At 39.6% G+C, this 25,451-nt stretch overlaps 2 protein-coding genes across 6 annotated transcripts in view; one reads left to right on the top strand and one right to left on the bottom strand.

Moving 5' to 3' along the window:
* The window catches only part of Pik3ca (phosphatidylinositol-4,5-bisphosphate 3-kinase catalytic subunit alpha), a 68,601-nt gene extending 64,688 nt beyond the window's left edge, over positions 1 to 3,913 (top strand). For all 5 annotated transcript variants that reach the window (XM_023699080.1, XM_004639330.2, XM_023699083.1 and 2 more), the window contains exons 18-21: positions 320 to 490; positions 1,376 to 1,493; positions 1,598 to 1,749; positions 2,644 to 3,913. In XM_023699080.1, coding sequence (XP_023554848.1) covers positions 320 to 490; positions 1,376 to 1,493; positions 1,598 to 1,749; positions 2,644 to 2,914 — 712 coding nt within the window. In that variant the 3' untranslated portion in view covers positions 2,915 to 3,913. The remainder of the gene's footprint in view (positions 1 to 319; positions 491 to 1,375; positions 1,494 to 1,597; positions 1,750 to 2,643) is intronic.
* Kcnmb3 (potassium calcium-activated channel subfamily M regulatory beta subunit 3) lies at positions 3,622 to 23,007 on the bottom strand. The gene is made up of 4 exons (XM_004639329.2): positions 22,946 to 23,007; positions 14,717 to 14,908; positions 12,570 to 12,768; positions 3,622 to 8,614 (listed from the first exon to the last, which is right to left on the bottom strand). The coding sequence occupies exons 1-4, from the start codon at positions 23,005 to 23,007 to the stop codon at positions 8,513 to 8,515; spliced, it is 555 nt and encodes a 184-aa protein (XP_004639386.1). The 3' UTR covers positions 3,622 to 8,512.
* Between the last annotated feature and the right edge of the window lie 2,444 nt (positions 23,008 to 25,451).

Raw genomic sequence — 25,451 nt, 5'->3', positions numbered from 1 at the left:
TTTTTTTTTTTTCAGAACCAGGGATTGAACTCAAGCCTTTGTGCTTGCCAGGGAAGCACCTATTCTACTGAGCTATCGCCCCGGCCCCTGAAATTTTCTTAATGGTTTTCACACGTACAGTTCAAAGCTATAATAATCAATGGTAGATAGTTTTGAAGATTTTTCTAAGGATAAGTTGGTCACATAATAGAAAAGAAAATTAGCTTAAGACAGTGAAGGTCAGGCATGACAGATTTACAGAGAATATTCATGTTTTGGCCTGTAAAGAAACTTGGTATCTTAAAACTCCAGCACTGTAAATGTGTTGCTCCTTTTTCAGAATGCTGCCTTACGGTTGTCTCTCAATTGGTGACTGTGTAGGACTTATCGAGGTGGTGAGAAACTCTCACACTATCATGCAGATTCAATGCAAAGGTGGCCTGAAGGGTGCACTGCAGTTCAACAGCCACACGCTGCATCAGTGGCTCAAAGACAAGAACAAAGGAGAAATGTGAGTTCGCTAGTCTTTCTTCCTGTAAGTTTTGCTAGATGAGTCAAGATTATAGTTGAGTATAGGCCAGAAAAAGTAATTGTACTCACTTTGGAAAAAAAATCCTTAACTTCTGAAATGTTTGTGGTTATGTTTAAATGATCAGAAATGCTTAAATTTGATAAAAATTCTACACATTCAACTTACATATCTGCAGTGTTCTTATTGCTTATGTTTTAAAATGGGCTGGGGAGATAGCTCCATGGTGTAAGTGCCTGACTGGCATGTTTAAGATCCTGAGTTTGATCCCTGGTACTGCAATAAATAAATAAATAAATAAATAAATAAATAAATAAATAACTCAGTGGCATAAGCATCTGCCTGGTATTTGGAAGGTCCCGAGTTCGATCCCTGGTACTGCAGTAAATAAATTAATTAAATCATTAGGTTTTTTTTTTTTTTCAGTTCTGGAGATGGAACCCAGAGTCTTCCTCCTGAGCTATATCCACAGCCTTTTTTTATTTTGATACAGGATCTTGCTAAGTTACTAATTTGCCCAACTCTAGATCCTCCTGCCTCAGCCTCCTAGAGTGCTGAGATTATTGGTATTCATCACCATATCTAGTTTTAATGATCCAAATTTTTTTTCCACTATGATGGCAATTATTGCTTTGGTCAAAGAATGTCTGGAAATTTCCTTAGAAGCCCTTGATAATTTAAGAATCTCAAAATTCCTCAGATTTTTTAACTTAATTACTTCCTTCTCTGTTGTAATTATTTTCATTGTTTTATTTATTTATTTTTTTTCATTGTTTTAATAGAAACTTCAACCATCTTTTTCCCAGTTGGTCCAACATCACTTTGTATTTCCATACTACTGCTGAGGTGTTTATTTCTTCATTGTAGATATGATGCAGCAATTGACCTGTTTACACGTTCCTGTGCTGGATATTGTGTGGCTACCTTCATTTTGGGAATTGGAGACCGGCACAATAGTAACATCATGGTGAAAGACGATGGACAAGTAATGACTTTCTCTTTTTAGAATGTTTTGGTGTTCCTAAATTTATTCAAGGAATTTTATGTGTGCTTGTATCAAACCATAACATATTTTCTTATTTTTAAAAGCTGTTTCATATAGATTTTGGACACTTTTTGGATCACAAGAAGAAAAAATTTGGTTATAAACGAGAACGTGTGCCATTTGTTTTGACACAAGATTTCTTAATAGTGATAAGTAAAGGGGCCCAAGAATGTACAAAGACCAGAGAATTTGAAAGGTAAGCTCAACAAATCAAAATATAAAATAAAAGAGTTCTTGCTGTAATGTCAGAAACAATTGATACTGTTCAAGTAGCTTAAAATAATAGATGTTGCCAGGGATATAGCTCAGCAGCACGAGTGCCTGCCTGGCAAGCACAAAGTCCTGGGTTGTATTCCTGGTTTAAAAAAGTTTTGTTTTTTTTTTTTGTTTTTTTTTTTTTTTTTCAAATAGTAATAATAGGTAGTATTTAGCAGAATGTATTTTAGTTTTTGTATTTAATTATTTTAAGGAAAATGGAAATAAAGGCTAATAATTGAGTTAACAATCGAGGCCTAAAAAGTAGTCCTTAAACTTAGTAACACTTAAAAAGCTTTTTATTTACTGCTCTTTAAGTAACTAGACTCTGCCTTCTGTCTTCACGCATAATGTAGAATGCTTAAAACAACACTTTATAGTCATTTAATTTGAAGAAAAGCAACCAACTATAATTACCATGCTTATTCATAATTTGTCTTACTACTTTATAATATGTCATTGATATATCTTAAACCTTGAATTATTTCCATAAAATTCTGTTCTATCTACAATTCAGTCTTCTGTCTATAGCTGAAACCCTAAGGCTTTAATGTGGACCATGCCATATATTTAACAAATACTTATTAAATTCCTAATGTGTCAGGCATGTGCTTGTGATAAAGCAGTAAACGAAGATTTTTCATGGAGCTTGCATTTGGGTGGGGTCAGGGAAATAGAGAACCATTGGCTAGGGAAATGGGGAGATAATAGTGATATTTTTTCAATCGCTTTCTCCAAGTAAGCCTCTGAGTTGTGTGACATTCAGGCAGAAGCCTGAAGGTGCCTGTCAGTGCCATTTGCTCCGTACTGACCGAACTGTTCTTGCTACTTGTAGGTTTCAGGAGATGTGTTACAAGGCCTATCTAGCTATTCGGCAGCATGCCAATCTCTTCATAAATCTTTTCTCAATGATGCTTGGCTCTGGAATGCCAGAACTACAATCTTTTGATGACATTGCATATATTCGAAAGACCTTAGCCTTAGATAAAACTGAGCAAGAGGCTCTGGAATATTTCATGAAACAAATGAATGATGCACATCATGGTGGCTGGACAACAAAAATGGATTGGATCTTCCACACAATTAAGCAGCATGCATTGAACTGAGATAAATGAGAAACTGAAAGCCCAGTCTCTGGATTCTACACTGCACTGTTAATAACTGACAGCAGGCAAAGACTTGATTGCATAGGAATTGCACAATCCATGAACAGCATTAGAACTTACAGCAAGAAACAGAAATAAAATACTATATAATTTAAATAATGTAAATGCAAACAGGGTTTGATAGCACTAAACTAATTCATTTCAAAGTTAAGCTTTAGAATAATGCGCAATTTCATGTTATGCCTTAAGTCCAAAAAAAAGGTAAACTTTGAAGATTGTTTGTATCTTTTTTTAAAAAAAAACGAAACAAAACAAAAATCCCCAAAACATAGAGAAATGATGGAAAAGGAAGAAGAATGATGTTCTGTGTGTCCTGCAAATGTTCTGTGTTTTGAAATGTGGATATGACAAAGGCTGTTACCGCATTAGGGTTAAGTAAATGAGTTGATGTTAAATTACCGAAGATTGGAAAAGAATGAAAAGTTTTTATTTTCCCATTGCTGTTCAATTTACAGTTTGAAGTGGGGTTTTTTTGACTCCTTGTTTAATGAAGAAAATGCTTGGGGTGGAAGGGACTCTTGAGATTTCACCAGAGACTTTTTCTTTTTAATAAATCAAATCTTTTGATTATATGGGGTCTTATCTGCAAATTTTAGAAGCAGTCACAAATGAGACCTGTTATAACATGGTGTTTTTGTTGGATTTTTTTTTTGTTGGTTTGTTGCTGTTATTGTTTTCTGACAGTATTGACAAGATCTGACTCTTACTTTCAAGGGAAATTCTGGGCTCCCACAAACTAAAGTAATCATCTTAGAAAAAAGAATGAGCAGGAATAGTTCTTGTTCCAGAATTGTACAGTATTCACCTTCAGTTGATTTTTTTTTTCTCCTTTCACAATTGAACTGAATACATTTTTTCATGCATGTTTTCCAGAAAATAGAAGTATTAATGTTATTAAAAAGATTATTTTTTTTATTAAAGGCTATTTATATTATAGAAACTATCATTAATATATATTCTTTATTTACATAATCTGTCCCATAGTCATGCATTGTTTTGCACCCAAATTTTTGCTCTTTGTAGCCGCATGCTGAGCTTTTCTCATCTGCAGCTGAGGCTCGAGCACTGTCCCGTGTGTACCAGGGCCGCTGTAACCATGTACAGAAAGCATACTGAACTTTGGCCTCTTTTCCTTTCAGTTTTCACATGATTCCCTTATCTTCCATCCTCTTTAGTTGGAAGGGCTCAATCATGTGAAATTAGTTACCGAATTATACAATTTAGACTATCATCCTGACTGCTTAAAGCCCTCTGCCAAGTTCTGCTCATGATAGTACTTTATAATATTGAATAGAAATCATGAACTTTTGACTTTTTAAAGCTATTTATCCATATTTCAATATTAAAAGGAAATTAAATCATTTTCAGATTGTACCCATTTCCCACGTGTTCAGGTCTCATTCCAACTTCATGAAATCCCACTTGAGCACAGAACACATTAAGTATTTTGAAAACTATTCACCTAGGTGTAGGAGCTAAGGCTAGTCCTCACTGTAGGGTCTGATGTTTTATTCTGTATTTGACATGAATGACTCACGTTCTAACAAGTAGCTTTAGCAAATTCCCAGGTGCCACACCAAAAAAGAAAAAAAGTGCAATAATTTAGTGACAGTTTTCTAGATTAGGCATATTATTGGAGAAAAATCTTAGAGTGCACATTGTGTAATCTAGTAAGACAGCATCACTTTAAAAATCATCTGTGAAATCCAACATCTATAGAAGTCTTGAATAGGGAACAAGGGACTCTAATGCAACTACTATCTGGCTCTTTTAGAACCTTTAAAGGGCATAATTAATGAAGATTTAGATACTTCACTAAAGCATGTATATAATACCAACATGAAAAAAAATTTTGAAGATTCGGGGAACTTATTTCTGTAAACTGTCTTGAAATAGTTACGCAGAATTTAATCTCTTTAAGTTTGAAACCAGATAGATTCTTTTGCAAATAGAGATTTCATTATTTAAACAATTAACATTTTGTGTTATTTAGATATGTGCAGTATACTAATATTCCAGCCTTTTCTGTATCAGGGATTGATTATGAGAAAACTCAGTGAAATGGTACAAATCTAAATCTTTGATGGTGGAAATTGAAGAATTAACAGAGAACTGTATTTTACTCAAATGCTAAAAAGCCTTGAGCCTCCATGCCCAAAATCTGTACTTCTATTTTTATTTCACATTAGTTCATGTGGCCACCTTTTATTCCCCTAGGACCTCGTCACCATTAAAGCACACAAGCTACATAGCTTATTTCATTACATACGTTTATTTTTAAGTTATTACAAGCAAATTAATTTGATTTGGAGAAGTATAGGTAAGTTCTGTAAAGAATACAGACTAAGTACCCTAAGACACAGAGGAGGCCAGGTAATGTTCAGGAAGGCAAAGACCAAAAACTGAATGGAAAGCTACATGGGTGACTAAGATCTCTTTCAAGTATGTTATGATACAGCCTCTTCCAGGTACTTGAGTATCAGGGGCAGTTGCTGTAGCTGACCGTGTTTGTCATCAACAATGCTGTAATTGACTATTGACTCTACAGTTTCATTACTTGAGAATTATTCCTTCCTTAATTAGTTTGGAGGGAAAACTCATATCTAAAGAAAAAAGCCTAGCTTTAAATACAGTGTAGCAAGAAATAGTCCACTGTTTGAAAATCACACTTTTTACCGTATTCTCAGCTATACAAAAACATTTATTTTGAATATTTTTAAACTGCTGTTAATTTGAATGTTAATATTATTGTGGAATTTGATTTTTTTAAAAAAGATGTTTCTAATTGGATTTTTTAAAAGAAGAATGGAATTTGGTTGCTATTTTATGATAGAACCTAAGCCTTTTCTGGTTCTGAATGTCCTGTGTAAAACTTAGTGCCAGAGTAATTAAGGTTTTCCCTTTATTCTACTTTATATTACGATCCCATTAGGAAATGGGAAACTGGTGAATATATAATCAATTGTAACATATTTTAATGTGTAACTTTCAACTGTGAAATTATGACTATTGGTATTTTGATGAAAACAGCTGCTGATAAAGTATTTTGTGTAAAGTGTAGTGCTTATTAATCAGGAAATGATGGTTTGATTAGACTGTGTATACTCTCTTGTATTTTATTTTAAATGGGTGGATTTTTGCATAGAGTGAAACACAGTCCATCTGTGTTCTTTTTCCATCAAAATATGACTGATTGGGCATTATTTTTTTAAATTCTGAGTAGCCTGTCTTAAAGGCATAATGGAAATTTCACAGCACATAAACTTGGATTTGTTTGGGTTTTTTTACATAATGATTTTGTAAATCCATTTCAGTCATGTTTCAGTCAGTAGCTCATGCTTGCCAACTCTTAGAAGAAATTTAATTTCCAGCAGTACGTTCAAGCTAGTGTGTTAACTTTTTCTAAATAATTATAAGTTCCTTTTCTGTGTCTGTACAAACTGTAAACCTGGGCTGGACCCACAAACTTGAAGTCCACCTTAAAAAATTACCTTGATGTCTAAGGTATCACTAAAATAATTCCGTTTTAAAACAGTGTATGGTGTTAATCGATGGTGGTGCTTCTATTTAAGACAATTTTCATACTTCAGACGTTTTTGAGATTAAGGAGTGTGACGGGAGGAGACAGAACAGGGAGGAGTTGTTTAAATAAATTGCATTCTTTATATCCATCCTTCTGAGAGGGGGCGTGTCTAACAGAAGACAGAAGGCTGAAAACTGGGAAAATATATTGTGCATACCATGAGGAAATTAGCTCTTCATTGAGGATGGGTTGTGAAGGCTGAGCTGTCATACTCAGTGCCAACAGCATCCTCAAATAATCATTCTTGCTGAAAGAATATTACAGCTGGGCTGTTTTTATGAAGTACAAACAACCATTTTAATTAATACATTAAAATTGTAAATATATCTTATGTGCCATGGTCTGGGAAGGTGGTTTTCTTTTGTCATAAAAATTATTTCCACTCTCTGAAAAGACTACTAGAATTTTAAGTCAAGGTAAATATGGTCCCAATAAAATTGGATTTGGTAAATGTGCCTCAGAAGATTAGGGGAGGAAAAATAGATGAGTTAACATTCAGTACTTCAGGCTCTTACATTGCGGAAATTTTTCAGAGCACTTTATTTTGGATTTACAAAATCAGTTGGAATGTCTTTTTAATGGTGCTGGAGATATTAATAAAATGTTTTGACTAAAATTTAATCATTTTTGCTAGAACCCTTTGGAAAAGGTGGTAGTGTAGTGTGAGGAAGTTCAAAGCACTAGGTTCTCAGATTTGGCATTTATGGTCCATTTTGTTCTTTATTAGTGTTTACTATTAATGTGTTTTGTGTGCGCTTCTGCATACATTTCTGTTTGTGCACACACTGCAAGCTCTAGTCAAGAGGAATCTTCTATAAAAGGTGTAAACAAATATCAAAGTTCTAAAATTTAGAAGAGTTTAGAATTCATCCAGAGTCTCCCAAGTTGGGATGTTAAAGTCTTCAAATAAACTTATTTATTTCATTCAAGTGTTCCACTTGATTACAAGTTTTGCACTTCCTTTTAATTAGTGCAGCACTGTTCCATTTGTTTAGTTTTAGGTGTGGTAATAGTCTAGCCACATTAGTGAGCAGAAAGTGGCACTGTGAGCCATAAGGTTATTTTCTGACTTGTAATTTTTACACAGCTACGTATACGAGTTTTAGTGGGGGAGGGGAAGTAAAATTAGTTCAGTGTATGTATAGTATAGTATAGTTCAGTGTAACTGAATTTTCACTGACAACAGAATCCATTCTTTATGTTGGTAAGTACAGAAAATGGTTTTAAATACATGCTGTAAGCCAAGTGAAGTTCAATCTGCAGCTTCATTTAATATGTCACTGCAATAATTTTGTGACAAAACCATGTATATTTTCAGTTACTCTTATTTTTGTTGATCCTTCTAGGTTAGCACGGACACAAAATCCCTTTAGTGTTCAACATTAAAATATCTTTGATATAACTAAACTCCTTAATTCTTGTATGAATTTCTAAGTGTGGTCATCATCTACTGATTTTATTTTTTAAAAGTTCCTTACCAGATTTATGTTCTGAGAGTAGATGGAGAACTTGACATTTATCAGATTTCTAGAAATTTTGGGGGGTATGGAGCTCACTTTTTGTATGTATTTAACGGTTTCAGTATGACTCAGTCTTCAGACTTAATTTGATTAAATAAAATCCAAAAGAAATAACCTTTTGAGACCTAAACCTTCACCCCCTGGGGAATGTAATGCTACCAAAAGACTGTTGGCATATCAGTTGTTTACTTTAGAAGCTTCAACAAGGGGCCCTAGCCACCCTCTTCTTTGGCCCCATTAATTGTAGTAAGTCTGTTTCTCTATATTCTGTTCATTGAAGTCCTGTGGTATCATGCATTAGTTAAGAAAAAAAAGAGTTTTTGCTATCCTCCTTATGGTGGCCCAGAAGTATCTGACACAGCAAGATGCATGTGTTACTATACTGAGAATATAGAATAGCACTAAATTTAAGACCTCTTCCCAGTCTTGCTCTTCCTAGCAAGAAGTTTGGCCTGTGACTGCACTTATTGTTTGTTTGTGCTCATTAGAACCTGTCAATGTCTGCTTTTCTTTAACTTTGCAGTCTGTAACATCACACTGTTTATTAAAAAAAAAAAAAAAAAAAAAAATTTACCTTGACTTGTGTCCAAACAATCCTTAGTGTATTATGTAAAAAAAAAAAGCTGTGATAACTCTATTTTGCCATGTCTCAAGAAGCAAACTAATATTGCTAATAATCAAAATGTAGCTGACCCCCGAGCATGCTGAGTCTGGGCGTGGTGGTGCACGCCTGTAATCCCAGCACTGGGGAGGCTGAAAACAGGATCACTACGAGTCCAAGCTGTGTAGTGAGACCCTGTACCAAATACATAAAAAATAAAAATTAAAAAACATGTAGCTGATTTGAATTCTTTTTAATAATGACAAAGAATACTTATTTGAAGACCTGAAACAATTATGTGTTAAAAGCCCTGGTAAAGTGATGAGACTATTAGAGAAATATATGTTTACATACTAAATTCCTTGTATTTTAAGCAGACATACATAAATGTAAGTATGAATGTACTTATGCATACAAGTATATAGTCTTTTTTCAAGTCAGATGAAGGCTAAAGCCTAAAAATGAAGTTAGGCTCGATGTAAATTTTTGCTTTCAGTCATCATTAAACCTTGCTAAAGGTAAGTCTGGACCTTACTTTGACCAGTAACACACATCAGCTTTGATACTTCTAAGCATTTAAGGATATCATTGGTTAATTTTTATTGACATGGCAAATGAATGAACTTAAATTGACATTGTTCTCCGGGTATAATTTCTTTCCTATGATGGACGAAGTATCTGAATGATGGACGAAGTATCTGAATAGAAAACTGAAAGTAATTTCAGCATGTACTTCAGCTTGCATTTGTTAAGAGAAAAATCATATTGCTAAATATACTAAGAAATAGAGCTGCACCCTTAATTTAAGAACCTACACAATCTCCACTTACAGAATGATTTAGAATGTACAGTCTTTAGCATACAAAATAATTGATTACAACATTGGAGCAGCAAATTCTGCACCACAAGTGTGTGTCACATTTAGCCAAGAGAATGAATGGGGGCAAGGGCAGAGTGCTCTTCAGCACCCTGTCCCAGCCCGCCTACCTGCTGTTTCCTGTGGAACGCTTCAGAGCTGACTGTTGCAGCTCTGCACAAGTTGTTTTTTTAGCTCCTAGTATTTTTGAGCAACTTGATATCAGAAACTTGAGTGTTTCATTTACCCCACCTTGTGCTCTAAAATAATAAGAGACTATCCCCATGGCATAGATAAGAAGAGAGAGGTTTTGACAGCTGATTTGCTTAAGGATGTATGTCTGAACACCTGTAACTGTAGCCTACAAATTAAAATGAATCTACTCTGAGATGTGTTCTTTGAACACTAAAAAAGAGTGTGAAACCAATATTGTTTATAACTGGTTGGTAGCATTCTATTCAATGTCAGTTTACTAATTTGTGGCTTGAAATTAATTACTAAAGGACATTAAGCTGACTTAGAATCAAAGCATATCGTTTAACTATGTCTTCTTCAAAAGTCATTCCAATATCCAAGTTTTTCTGGTTTTTGGTTTTTAGTATCAGAAATAAACCCAGGACCTTTGTACTGAGCTCCATCCCCAGCTGGCGTGCACGTGTGTATTACATGAAAGAGAGTCTTGCAGAGTTGACTCAAACTCGTGATTCTCCTACCTTAAGCTCCCAGAGTGCTGGGATTACGCACATATGCACCACTGTGCTCAGCTTTTTAGTGAAAATTTAGACACTGAGGTATGTTGGAAAATGAGAACAGACTCAATTCCTATTTTCAGCTTGCTTAAGTTGAAAAGTACTTGTTGGGTCTGTAATGTAGATTCTCTGAAGTACATGTTGAAATCTAGTCCTGCTTTTCCTTCATGTTTCTACTCCTACCAGAAGGTGCACAGAATGCAGTGAGCATATGAAAAGCCTACTTAATGAGGAAAAAAAAAAGATGACAAGGCCCTTGGCAAAGCTAAGTACAAATAACAAGTTTACTGAATTTGTTAAGCAGCAGCTTTCCTCTTTTATCATGAATGGTGAAGAAAGAACAAACTAACAAATGTGGTAGGTCCACATTTTCTTAAATGTTCTGATTGTTATGTTCTTGTAATAACTGTTCTTTACTAAGGATTTGCTTCATGAGACATGTCCACTGCCTAAAGTTAGGCTGATAGTTGAGTGCTCAGCAGAGTAGACACCTTCATTATCATTGGTTTTCCTACTGACACGTTTCAGCTACAGCTGCAGTTAGGTTGGCAGCTACCTTGAACTTACTTTGCCTGTAGGGTGGCTCAAGTTGAAACTGGAGGTGCTAAGAGATAGCCCAGTAGTCTAAGGACCTGACTGGCAAGCACAAGGACCTGGGTTCGATCTCTAGTACCACATGCCATGTCAGCCCCAGATTTCCTGGCATGCTGTGCCGGCCACCAAAACTAGGCATGGTGGTAGATGCCTGTCATCCCAGCAGTAGGGAGGCTGAGACAGGAGGGTCACCTCGAGTCTGAGCTGTGTAATGAGACCCTGTGCCAAATCAAAGATTCTTTTTAATTTAAAAAACTTGGAGTAGAAAAGATGGTACATGACTTTGTACATATTTACAGAATACAGAAAGAGGCTTTTAAAAAATGTTTCCCAGGGCCAGGGCTATAGCTCTGACACAGCACCTGCCTGGCAAGCACAAGGTTCTGAGTTTAATTCCTGGTACCAAAAATAAAATAGAAAAGATTTCTGTATGATAATAACTTTACTTTTTTATGGCTAGTTTGCAAGCAGGCTTAATTAGGTCTTCCCCTGCAGAAATTAGTGTTTGAGACCAGCCCTTTAACTTGGCCATTATCTAAAGATTTCTGTTTCTTCCTTTGCTCTTACGCACACGCCACAGTTTGTACTGATGCTGTCCTGTACTGGGTACTTTGCCACCTGCTTCTTTGATTGTGGTGCTGTATTTTTCACAGAGCAAGGACAAATGCTGTGTTAGTCTTACCATGCCAACAATCAGGGCACCACCTAGCAGCGTCAGTGAAGGCCAAAATAAACAGTGAAAGATAACCATTTGATCATATTTTTTTATAAGAATGACACCTTCAGATTGACCGTCTGGACTGTAGAAACATGAGAAAGAAGTTCCATTTTTGTGATCGAAGAATTCCTTTATGTCCAGAACACTGTTGAGTAAATCATTCCTATGTTGGTGGCACTTAGGTGTGTAAAAGCACTAGGAATATGAAGGAGGAAAGAAATGAGGGTGTTGTCACCAATATCAAGCACTTCACAGTTTAATTCTGAAATACCTCAGCCTCAACCTAGCAGACGGAAACTTCAGTCTTGGGACGTCAAATATTTCATAGGAAATGAGGCAGATTGGCAGGAGGGCATAGAGCAAACTGGCCACTTCTTGGTATGAGCTAAAAGCTGGAGGTTTATTACCATGTCCAGTAAGTACTTGGGGAACAGTGTTAAAGTGCTGCAGAAATATTGGAGGCCTTAAACCTCCTTGCATCCAAAACAAAACAAATCATCATACTGAAATTAGAAGACACCAAAGTGCAATGTCATCTAATCTAACACAACTTTTATGGTTAACTATAAATCTTGCAAGTTGGGTTACTTATAAAATCAAAATACAATAATAATTTAAATTTATTTTAAATTGTTTGATTGAATGTAGCCTGTTGAGTATATTTTTTAACATGTTTGAAGTACTAGGTAGTGGAACCCCTGAAATGAAGGCTGTGCCCTAAGAGCTGTGCCCATTCCCTCAACCTACAATTTTCAGACACCAAATTGTGAAACCAGAGTAATGCCTTTCCTTCCTGCATGGCTCAGTGCCCCCTAAGAATACTTTCACCTTTCTTTGTCATGACTTGACTTATAAAGATACTAAACAAAAGCATTGATCCTTACAGATGTCCTTGAGTTCTGCGCCCTTCTGGGAAGTCTGCCACAGAAGGGTTGCTGCAGGAAAAAACTTTTAATTACATGTATTTAAATTACCTTGGAATTTCGCTGGACGGCCTCTTCATTATAGTACAGGAGAGCTTCCTGACCTGAGTGAGAGAGGTGCACAAGCACCTGAAGACACGGGTACTTCCCCTGGCTGTGGCAGTCCACGCCACAGGTGAAAGCACAGTCCAGCCAGTCGTCCACGATGTGTGTGTGGATGCTTGTGCAGTTCGATTCTTCTCTCTGCGTGCTACAGTGTGGAAAAGTGCATGTTCTTCAGCTGCTAGAGAATTGGGTTCTGTAGTCCTAATGTCGTAGCCCACACCTTTCTCTGTTTCAAGATAGTGATTCAGAACCATTCATTAATAGAAGTCACATGATCTGGGAGTGTGGATGACAGAGATGGGATAAACAGCAGTAGGCTGCCATGTCCCATCATAATTCTGATTCTACTGGCATATTGCTCACTATACCAACTCTGATTGCCTCAGATCCATGGTATTCAGATTTTAGAACCATCTGAAGGAGTTTATCAGGAAAACTTACTAAATGTGGTCCCACAGCTTCACTTGCAGAGATTCCGGCTCAGTGGGTAAGTTGAGGCCCAAAACTCTGTATTCAATAGTACAGATACCTGGAGAACATGCTAAGTGATGCCACCCTAAGTACTGTATCTCTTAAGTTCACACTCAGAAATCTCATTGCCTCATGTTTCATCGCTTCAAGATGCACCTTAGCCTTTCAGAGGAATTGGTGCAGCCTGCAAGGGTTCTGGTAACTAGGTACAATTCCTTGTGTACACACACGCCACTCCTCCAAAATAAAATGCAAGCACTTAGTAAATCCCTGTAAGAATACTTACATGTTTGCTACCTATAAATTCCTCAAAGTCAGGAGCTACATCATATTCACCTTTATGTTCCTCAGAACATAGGCACAACTCGTAAGTATTGTAATGAATTAAACTTTGCTAAGAAAACAGTATTTGAGAATTTGCAAGTGTACTGCACATGCAGAATGTATATGGAAGAGGGAGACAAAATTCTTGCCATGCAAACTTTGTGATGCTTTGAAGAAAGGACCTGTACAAATGGAATAACTAGAAAACAAGTCCAAGACAAAGTAAAGGTGAGAAGAAATCCCGAGATCAAATTTTCGAGACCAGCTCCATCTGTCTCACACTCTCATCTCCATAGGTGTGTATTTCCTCTTGCCTTAACTTTAGCAAGCTTTAAAGTCAGAATCTTGAAGATCATTGCTTACCTAGGTTCATACCCTCCTCATTAATATCATGGACCACAAATAATTTTTCTTCATGAATAAACTAGACTTTTAACCTTACTTCAAGGCCTGGGACAGAGAGATTACAGAGGTGGAGCTTGAGCTTTGGGCATGGGAACAGTGTCAAGAGTGTTGCAGTGTGCGGATGGAGAGACTCAACCCAGTGTTTCTGGCTTCAATGGAGGACCTCAGACCACAGGAGCCCAGGCACACAGGCAGCATCTGACATCTCAAAATGGAGAGGACATACACCCTGCCAGGAATTCTTCCCAGAAGCAGATTTCTCCTCTAGAAAGGAATGCCTCTGGGATCCTCATAGTGGTCCTGGGTACTATGGAATATTAACATTTTCCCCCAATGGTAAATCAGGAATGGTAGGAAATGAATCCGAAAAATAACAAAAAATCAGGGCATGCTTGGCATATCCCTGTAATCCCAGCACTCAGGAGTCTGAGGCAGGATGATCATCATGAGCTTTAGGTCAGCAGAGGCTACATGGTTCAAAGCCAGCTGAACTACATGATAAGACCCTGTCTCAAAAAGGAGTAAGGAAAGGAAAAATAAGAAAAAGACCACTTCCTTTTTATGGCCTTTCTCTCTGGGAAGTTGACGTCTGAAAGCAAGAATTTATGAACTACATGGTTATCTAAGTTGTGGGTTATGTGTTGAGATGAATGTGGATTAGATTAGAGGGCAAGGAGTAAAGAAATGGCTTCCACTTTCTTACCACTTCATTCTCCATCTCCAGCTGCTTGCCATCCTGGACAGAGGAACAAGCCATTGCATTTTCCTAACCCAGACCCTGGCAGGAGAGCCAACCCTGGAGAAACCAAAAGGAGTCTCCCCTCCTTTATCAGTGGGCCTAGCTTGGGTCCTCTGGAATCGGAAGCTCTGGACCTTGAGTCTCTGCTTCTTACCTGAGCATGAAAGGCTTTAGGATCTTTGTTCCAAGCAAGAAGAACATTAGGATGGAGAAACCTATCATCACAAACCCGAGCAACACAGCTCTGTCCTCTCCGGCGCTGGACGGCAGCTGCCTGTGCACATCTGGTGGGTCTGCATCGAGGTAGTCCCTAGGCCTCTTCTTCCCAGGAACAGAAAAGGCCGTCCTGGGGAAGGGAGGAGATGGCACAGTGAGCTCATAGAGAAGTGGCCACAGGGCCTCGTGCAGCGCTGCATGCCTGTTATCCCTCCCAGCCCTCTGCCAGGTGGAGGCAGAAGGATGCCAAGTTCAAAACCAGCCTAAGTAACATAGCAACAGCCTCTCCCAAACAATGAAAAGCTGATGTTGTAATTTGAGGCCTTAGATTTATTCTCCGGTACCACAAAAAATAAAATAGCAACATTTGTCAATGCAAGGGACCAAAAAAGACCAAAAAATTGTGTTTCCTGCCCTCCCGAAGATGGTGAACAAGTTCAGTGCAACACATGAGGATCCCAGCTGCAGAACCTTTTGAAAAATTAAGTTAAAGCAATGCATTCTCAAATATTTTTGAAAGATAGTGTAACAAGACTGAGGAATATTGCTTGGTGGAAGTCTCTAGAAATTTGTTTAATCAAAAACCAAGAGGAAAAAAAAATCTGTAAGTCGCTTTCATTTCTTTTATGTAAATAAGCATTAAAAACTGATATTTCAGGGATATTGTTCTTCTTTCTAAAAATATTTCCTACACTCCTGTGAATTCCATCTGGGAAAAAGGAAAAGTGTCACATTTGGAGTGGGCGCATCCTGACGAAGGAGGGTCAGTCTTGTTCTTCCACACCGACTAGCAAGGCAGCATGTCCACCTCAGGATTTCTTTTTTTTGTTTGTTTTTTTTTTTTGTTTGTTTGTTTGTTTTGTTTTGTTTTGTTTTTACATTATTTATTTGGTACAAGACTCGCTCAGACTCGTAGTGACCTTCCTGTCTCAGCCTCCTGTGGGCTGGGATTATGGGCGTGCGCCACCACACCTGGTTTCAGTGGCCCCCACAGATCAGGGCCAGCACAGCCTGCAGTACCAGATGTTAGACCCAGGTCCTTGCACTAGGCAGTGCCTTAGACCTCAGAGCTACTCCCAGGCCCCAGCTTGGGCTTTCTGATCCCACTTGGATGGAGATTTCCGTGCTGTCTTCTCCGTGCACGACTTCTCTCCGTCCCCACATGTTGTACGTGACCTCTGCATTCTTCTCCCCTGTCTGCTGTGCCTGAGACCCTCTGGGCGTAGGTTCTTTGGCCACAGGTACCTAGGGCAATGCAGAGTGCAGGGGTCGCCCATACACAGTGCCTGGCCAGTCGGTGTGTGTCTTTTGGCTTGCTAAGCAAGATCATTGCTAGTACTTTCAAATCATAACATTTCTCCTAAAATACTGACTTCTAACCCAGGGAGGGAAAAAAAATCCCCAAATCCACATTCCTGCCACTGAGCCAGTGGCCAGGCCAAGCAGCGCTACTGCTGTGGATGGCTGTGTCCTTCAGTTTGCCACTGCCCCATGGCTTCCCATGGCCAGGGCCACAGACTGGGTGTCCCTGCTCCCCACAGTGTTTCCATTTTTAAACATTATGCAGTCATGAGCCAAGTGAGTGCATCTCTAGTGGTAAAGTCTCAGGCTCCATCAAGCCACCTAAAAACTTTACTAGACTTTGAAGCCAAGCTTCAATCAAGGGAATTGGCAGTTGTTGCTGTTTTTCCTAAAATCCTGTTTCATACTTTGTCCCACACCCTTGCTGTTTCCTCTGTCTCTCTCTGTCTTTCTCTTGCTCTCGCTCTCGCTCTCTCTCTTGCTCTGTCTCTCATCTCTCTCCTGCAGCATCTTCAGGCACTGAGGAAAGTGAAGTGAGCAGCTGGTGAAGCTGCATATCCCAGGAGCCACACTCTCTGCTTAGCTTTACCTTGGCCCTGAAGTCCTAGTTTGAGACATGCTGGTCTCTTTTGGCACTTAACCCTTCCTCTGTCATCTCACCATCAGACAAGGGACACAGAAGAATGTAATAAATTTTGATCCAGAGCATTTTATGACTTCCTAAGTCTGGTGTATTGATTAAGGACAGTTTTACCCTTCAAGTAAGGGTTGGATACTTTCTGGAGTCTCCAGCACCCAACATCCTCATTCTCCCTCATGCCCTGATGCTGGGCCTCGGGTGATCTGCATTGTAAGGCATCCTTGAGGCTTAATGTGAGAAATCTTTGGAATGCAGGAGTGAAGATCCTTTAATGAGGTCTCTATGGTATTCTGATGCATTCATTAAGTATTCCAACCATAATGGTGTGTTACACAGAACAGGCACAACCTGTTAGATTGTGATCTAACTGAGGAATAAGAACTGGCAAGACCCTAGACCAGACTTCTCATTTCTACTTCTTCATGAAAATTGATGTGGTGGTGCACACCTGTAATCCTAGCACTTGGAAGGCTGAGGCAAGAGGATTACAAGTTTGAGGCCAGCCTGGGCTTTACTGTGAGTGAAGCCCAATCCTGGAACACATAACGAGACCCTGTCTGAGGAGGAGAAGGAAAAAGCCTTTTCATGTTCGGGGGAAAGGAAAATATCATTAAAAACACAAAATTTTACTATCATAAAAGTTACAGGCCTGCTTCAGCAGTATGGTGGATTAGATGCCCGCTTTCACTGTAAGCAACTAAAAATTCTGGCTGAAACTGGAAGGGTTTGGAAAACTCAAAGGACAAAAAGCATGTGACAGTGAAACCCAAAGAGGAAAGTGGAGAGAGCTGAAAGCTTATCATGAAGGCTTTTGCAGAGCTTCACTCTGAAAATTCGTGCGGCCACAGGAACAGGAGAGAAGACCAGGGCCTGTCCAAGGTGTAGGACATCTTTCAGTTGCAGCTGGGAGCCCAAAGGCCCTGAATCTAATGTCAGGTTGATGTTGAAGTATGTACACACACACGGCCGGGGAGATGGCTCAGTAGAATAAGCGCTTGCCTGGCAAGCTCAAGGGCCTGAGTTCAATCCTTGGTTGGGGGCGGGGGGAGTGATGTACACACACACACACACAAAGACATTTACAGGAGACTGCAAGGAAACATTTCTTTTTCAAACCTTAACAACAGAAGAGGCTGGTGGGGGTGGGGGGGAGGTGCGCTCCCTTAATCCCACCACTTGGAAGGTGGAGGCAGGAGGATCACTAAAGTTCAGGGCCGGCCTCGCTTACAAAGTGGGTTCAAGGCCAGCCTGAACTGCATCGTGAGACCCAGTCTCAAAAGGAGAATATTCTAATCTCTTCTCAAATTTGATGACCTAGAAAAGGTGATCCCCAGGAAGATTTGTAGTCTAAATTCACTCTGCCTGGGTAATCCAGAAGCCTCAAGCTAAAGGTCATCATAAGTAAGCAACGCCCTCTGCCAGCCGGTAGAAGTAAGTATATACCTTCTCCGTGGGTGCACCTCCAGCCTAGACCCCCACACCAGAAATGTTTGCAGAGTATGTATGTATTCATGCTTAAAAGTTCTAAGACATACGTGGACATAGCAGACTTTAAGTATACTTAGATAGACAACAGAATCAGACCCATGGAAAAAATCAGGTACTGGGGTGGAATATAATGTAATTAATATTTTGAAATGAAGGATAGAAAATACCAAAAGGAGAAAAGGGCTTTAAAATATGATTAAACTAATATTAAAAATTTAGCCTCACATAGTGACGTGTGCCTATAATCACAGCACTTGAGAAGCTGATGCAGGAGGGTCACCATGAGTTCAAAGCCACCCTGGGCTGATAAATTCAAAGTAAGTCTGAACTGCATAGAAAACTATGACTCAAAAAAAAAAAAAAAATGTTTATATAATCAAGTAGAATTTCTAGAAATGAAAAAGCTGAAAGTAAAAATTTATTGGACATATTTAAGAGTCATTTAAATACATTTGAAAGCACAATAAACAGATCTGCAAAATAGCCTATGTGTAATACTGACAGATTTTTAAATGGAAAATATTAAAATAGGATTTAAAAAATATGGAAACTAGATGGAAAATGCCTAACGTGGTATCCAGAATCCCAAAAAAGGCAAATAAGAAGCAATATGATAAAAGAGAAAATCAAATTTGAGAACTGAAGAAGGACCCAGCCACAGATTCCAGAACTTCCGTGGCATAAAGCAAAAAGAAATACACACCTGGGTATATCCAGATGTACTGCTTAGCCATGAAGACAAAAAAAGATCTTGGCATTCAGAGAAAAAGATACATTGACTTCAAAGAACTGAACAGAAGTGAGAAACTGAGCAGAACTGAACTTGTCATCGTGCCAGAAAAAGTAACCACAGAATCCCATATCTGGCAAAATTCTCTCAAGTCTAAGTGGAAAATAAAGACATCTCAGACACACAGACACGTTTACCCTCAAAAGACCTTAAAGGAAAAGGCCAACTATTTTCTCTAGGCAGATAGAAAAACAATCCAGGTGACAGAACCGAGATTTAATCAGAAATGAAGAACAAATACCCAAGTAAATAGGTAGGGACACAGCTTCTGTGAAATAACAGTAATTCTTCTTAGTAGATTACAAGGTTTGGGGGCCAGGGAGATGGCTCATTAGAATAAGTGCTTGCCTGGCAAGCACAAGGGCCTGAGTTCAATCCCCAGTTCAAAAAAAAAAAAAAAATTATAAGGTTTGGGAGGGGCTGGAGAGATGGCTCAGTGGTCTAAAGCACCTACTTGGAACAAGCTTGGCAAAGCACAGGGACCGCGGTTCAATCCCCCAGCACCACATGCCAGCCAGCCCCGCCCCCTGGTGGGCTGAGCTGGCCACACACACACACACACACACACACACACACACACACAACAAATGTTAAAATAAAAAATAAAAATTAAGACATATTGGTTAAAAAAAAAAAAAAAGGTTTGGGAGAATTAAAGAAATGCATGACAGAAGCACACATCAGTGGGCTAATACTGCTGTGGGTTCCAAACGCTTGGTAATTGCCAGGAAAAAGAGAAAGAAAGGCATTGTTTTCACGTTATTTCAGCTCTGTGTGCTAAATTTCTGAGTAACCTTCAAAAGTAGAAATAAGTCAGGTGACGTCCAAACTCATAGAAAAATAATCATGGGGGAAAATCCATACAGAAGAGAAAAAAACTCAAGGAAAGGACAGGACAAATGTCACAAAATGACACGAGAGAATAATGTTACTCTAGCAGTATTTTAGACATTACAATAAGTCGAAATAAATTGGATGGTTACAAACGCTCTATCTAAAGCACACAGATAAAGATTGGAATATATAAGGCAAAGTATGACAAAACCAGTGCAGTAACATTAACGAAAGCTTCCGTTCCCTCAGGAGGCAAAGTGATTCCTAATCTGTGCAATCCTAGTAGTAGTGCCTCATTGGCAGAGCTATACAGAGAAATAGACGAGATCTGCAGTCAGATTGAGACCTTTTTGTATATTCTTAATATATATTCTTAGTAACTGATAGGTCAGCCAGACAAATCAGCCAAGAAATAGACCTGAGCAGAATAATTTTATTTAAATGATAAACTACTATCCCCCCAAATTGGACCATTAATGGCACCTGACCACAAACTGAGCCATAAAGGACATCTCAGCAGATGTGCTAGGAGTCATGGGAGTAGTGCCTGTGCATTGTGTGAACCTTGGTAAATCCAGAAGAGTCTAAGGAAGCAAGCCCCAAGTCCCTCACGATTCTACCACGCCAGGGTTATTACTGTTTGCTGTTCCCTTGCACACTTACTCTGCGTCTCTGTCTCTGTCTGTGTCTCTAACTTGAAGTGATTCTCCTGCCTCAGCCTTCCAAGTGCATCTACCACCACTCCCAGCTCTATATTGTTTTAAAATAGGAAATCTCACAGTAGCATGGTGTTATATATCTTTCACTTAGGTTTTCATGTCACTAACAATGCCTTGTAGCTTTTCTGTCAACTACAGATTGTTCCATCACGTGGCTATGCTATCACGACCTCATGTTCTTATCATTGAATATTATTAGGTTATTTTCAGTTTTCTGAGACTGTCAACAGACCTCTAATGCACGTCACGTTATTACAAGCACTTTTCATCCAAGGACCTCCATGCACTTCAAATCATCTCATTTGCTCTCTGGTCAGTGAAACAATAAAGGCATTTTTATTCTTTTGGACCAGTGATTCATCTTCACTTCTGACCAATGTATTGTCTCAAAACATTTCTCCCCACCAAGACAGTATTCAGCCTGCTCTGGTGCCTGCACTGCAGCTAGGACCATCTTTATCACAGACCCAAGCAAAACAGTGTTACAGAGACATCCTGGCTCAGCCTGGGGCAAACTCAATCATGGTCTTAACCATCCAGCAGAAAAGTGTAAAAACAAAGTATAAAAAGTAAAGCCATATTAATATGCTGAGCTACAAAAGGCTCGTCAACAACTTCTGACATTGCCAATCCTATGGATAACCCACTACTATTATGGCTACTGGACTATATTAGATTATTTTGCTGAATTCACGCACCTACAATATTTAAATGGCAATGGAATACCCATCTCTGACAAAACTAAATAAAAAAAGGAGATACAAATGAAGGACCATTTTGTATCTGTATATATAAAACAGGATAGATATACAGCTACTTTCTCAATTCAATGAGAAGAAAGATTGTACTAATAGTGTTTGGACAGGATATCATGTCTGCATCTTGTACTATGAATAACCACTACGAAGACAATATGCAGTGTATTAATTATTAAAACTGTCCTAATCAATTTTGAGACTGTCTCATTGATATTTGTTTCTCAATAAAAGAAAGAAAGAGAAGAAAAGGAAAGAAAGAAAGAAAAATAGAGGCTCTACATGGCTTTGGTAATGAACAAATGCCTTGATATCCGTTTCATCATGATGAGAATGGGGCAACAAAACTTGTTGGTGTCAGGGAAGGCCAAATAGCTCAGCAGATTAAAGCGCCTGCTTAGGCAGACTCAGGGGCTAGGGGGTTTGATCCCTGGGCCTGCCTGTGCTGGCTCCGCCCTCAGGGAGACTGAGACTGGGCGTGGTGGCGTTCGCCTGGTAATCCCAGAATTTGGGAGGCTGTAAACAGGAGGATCATTAGGAGTCTAATCTGTGTAGTGAAACCTTTTAGACCCTGTACTAAATACATTATAAAAAACAACTTGGTGTCATGTCTGCCATTTGATCTCCTGTCCTACTATGATTCACCGCAATTATCTGTTCATAAAAGCATTAGTTCACTTCTAGGGAAAGAGTCTATCCTCTGTAATGTGCCTCTTCCTTCCTGAATCCAATCCCCTACACCTCTCTCTCCTCCTGTGTCTTCTCCCCCAAATAGCTGTAAGTGTAAAAGAGAACGGAGGTGCGTAAACACGGTGACCACTATAATCGACAGTGTGTCACTTTCTCAGCTCCGGACTCTACTGGGGTCACGAAGGCAGTTTCCACACAGTGAGCACATGTGGCTGTGAAATGTATCCCAGATCGAGAATATTCCGACGGGCTTTGCGTCCTCGGGCATTTCTCTTCACTCTGATTTGGTGCCCGTTTCTGATGGCCTCGCTACACCTCACCCCAGGCAGGCAGCAGGGACACCACTGCTCCGAAGAGCCCCATCTCTCTTGCTTTGCAATCCCCTAAGGACAGAAGGGTCCTAAAGATAACCTCCCTTCCCCCTTTACGGGGAGCAGGTAGCTGGCTAATAGCAGTAGTGAAATCTGCACAGAGCAGCACGTTCTACCTGAGCGCGCCTAGAGACTCTACTGTTTCACTGCTAGGAAAGATGAGGCAGAGCTAGGTGGTGACTTGCCCGGGGTCATACAGTAAGTTAAGTGCTGGAGCTCGGATTTGAACACAGAGCTGTGACTTTAACTTTCTCTAAAGAAATCGGATGCCAGTGTACTTTCCTCATCCACTCAGCCAAGACATATAAACGGGGCACCAGCTATGTGCTGGACCATGCTGGTGCTGGGCTCCAAAACTTGTAACTTAGAGGAGGAATTCAGTAAGAAAGCATGCAGCACTGTGAGATTGGAGCTGCTGGGTATGGGAGACCTTCCAGGTACCCCTGGAAGCAGACCAGTGGGCATCCTTGAGGCACCACGACAACTGGGCCCCGGGTCTTATGACGCCCCACCCCCACCCTCAGCAACCGCTTGTTGGCCAAGATGCGCGTTACAGACCCAGAGAGGTGGCGACTTACCTCCCTTGGTGCCGGCGGCTGCCCTGGAGCGTGATTTGAACTGGGATGCTGAAGGGCTGCATGAGACCAAGCCTGGGCGAAGAGGGCTCCTCTCACCTGTGTCATGCCCCCGAGGGCGTCAGAGCGGAAGGCACAAGCACCAACGTGAGTGGTGCCCCAGAGAGACCCCCCAGCCCCCGGCACGGTGACGCCCAGGGGGAGCAAGTCCAGAACTGCCAGCCTCTAGAAACTTTCCTGGAGGTAGGAGCTCGGGGCAGCCTGGCCCAGCTAGCTCTGGATTCCTGGCCAAGTGGACCAGCCCATCGCAAGGGCTCAAGAACTTGTGGTTCTCTGGAACCGAAGCTTCTCTCCTGTGGTTGTCCTGTGCCTGCCACCACCTTATCACTTGTTTCCACTTCAGCAGGCAGGTGCATCGTCATAGAGACCTCAGCGCTGTGGAAAGTTCTGAGACCCAAGGGACCCCCTATAATTGTTTTGGGACATAGTCGGTACCAGGTATTACAAGAAGAGGAAATGTTTTGCCCAGGCTAGATTTCCCTTTTCACAGATTGTTGGAGTATGGTCACAAAGAACAGTTTTCTCTGGTTAATTGCATGTTCTAATTTAAAAGATTAACTTATATGTGATTTCCCAAATTTTCAAAGTTTATAGGGTAATAAATTACTCACCATTAAAATTATCTCAAAGTATTATTTAAATGTATCAGATATAATTTTGATAACTTAAAGGACAGTTGGCAATCTTTACTGCTAAGTTATAAACATTAATTACCATAATATAATATTGTAGTTTATGCAAAGAATATGACAGAATGTACTAAGTTTTTGCTGTGCTTTTTAACCAAGGTAAGGCTATCTTACCGTTTTCCAAAGTGTTGGCGTAAACGTACATGTGAGCATAATCTCATCTATCAATACTGTATAGCTATATAAATCGTTACTTGTAGTATTTGAAAATATATATTTGTACATTCCTGATTTACATTATTATTCAGTTGGAATCATGGACTCAATCTCAGATCAAATATTTGTTCTTAGTGAACTGAATTGATAATAAATCTGGTGATACCAGTAGATTTTCCTCCTGCTTCCTATTTCCGCCTTAGCCTTATAAATATAGGATACTTTTTCCTTCTTAGATTTATCTGTGCTAATAAATTACTTCTGCAACTTAGAACTTAGCTCTTTGAAGAAGTGAATGATTTGCTGCTACTTTCATGCATTTGATTCAGCCTCAGAAGTGTGATTTTTGCAGCCCATGAGATGTTTAGGGAGTTTCCCAGGCTGGACTCGAATCCTGGCTCCCACCACTCACCCTCATCTCAGCCTCCGGGTAGCTGAGAAATCACCTGTGCTCCACCAACCTGGGCAACCCTGTCTGCACCAGGAGCTTACATCTGCCTCCACAGGACCTCCCAGCCATCTCCAGTGTATCATTCCTGTTGCCTTTAAGAGAAAATACACATGCATAATCTTGAAAACTTCATCTTTAAGTTGCAAGAAAAGAAAGTGGGTCTAATTACTTTTAGTCCTACCTAATAGTTTGGGTAGCTCTGTTTCAGTTCCTAGCAAGTGTGGGCCTGCTTATGTCTTGGGTGGAGCTGTCACAATCAGCCGTCTGACTTCTAGATCTACCTGGAGCTTGCTTCTCTTTCCCTCTGTGTGTGTGTGTGTGTGTGTGTGTGTGTGTGTGTGTGTGTGTGTTTTGGTTTGGTTTGGTTTTGGTTTTGGTTTTGGTTTTGGTTTGTTGAGATGGGGTCTTACTATGTAGTTCGGGCTAGTACTGAACTCACTATGTAGCCCATGCTCACCGAGAACTTACAGTGATCCTCCTGCCCCAGCCTCCTGAGTTCTGGGATTACAAGCATTCACCACCGTACCTGGCTTACCCTTTTCCTTTTTAAGTAGAACCAAGACAGTAATGAAATATATAGTTACATTCTCTTAATGAATAAAGCGGTTTGTTCTGATGGTGTATGTAAATAGAGTATCATGTCCGCATCTTGTACAGCAACTAACCACTAGGAAGAATGTATGCAATGTGTGAATTATTGAAACTGTCCTACCAATTTGATTTGAAACTGTCTCATTGCTATTTGTTTCTCAATAAAATTATGGGGAAAAAAAGACAGTAATGAGAAAAGTAATGTCGCTTTTCCCCTTTGGTAGTTTCTTTCTTTCTTTCTTTCTTTCTTTCTTTCTTTCTTTCTTTCTTTTTTTTTCTCTTTCTTTTTTTTCCTTCTTTTTTTGTATTTTAGGGAAGGATCTATAGGATGTTCAGGGTCTCACTACTAGATCGAACTCATAGTGATCTGCCTGTTTACAGCCTCCCAAGAGCTGGGATTACAGACACACACCACCACACCCAGTCTCAATTGCTGTCTCACCATGCCCCAGGGATGGGGCCAGCATGGAAGCCCCCCCACACACACACCTGCTTGCAGGCACTTTAATCATCAGAGCTATTTGGCTGGCCCCCTTTGATACTGTAGGTAACTGGCTGGCAT

This window comes from Octodon degus, unplaced genomic scaffold, assembly GCF_000260255.1.
Source record: "Octodon degus isolate 3935 unplaced genomic scaffold, OctDeg1.0 scaffold00110, whole genome shotgun sequence".
In the NCBI taxonomy this organism is placed as follows: domain Eukaryota; kingdom Metazoa; phylum Chordata; class Mammalia; order Rodentia; family Octodontidae; genus Octodon; species Octodon degus.
The sequence above is the reverse complement of the archived record's forward strand: the minus strand, read 5'-3'. Positions and strand labels throughout refer to the sequence as shown.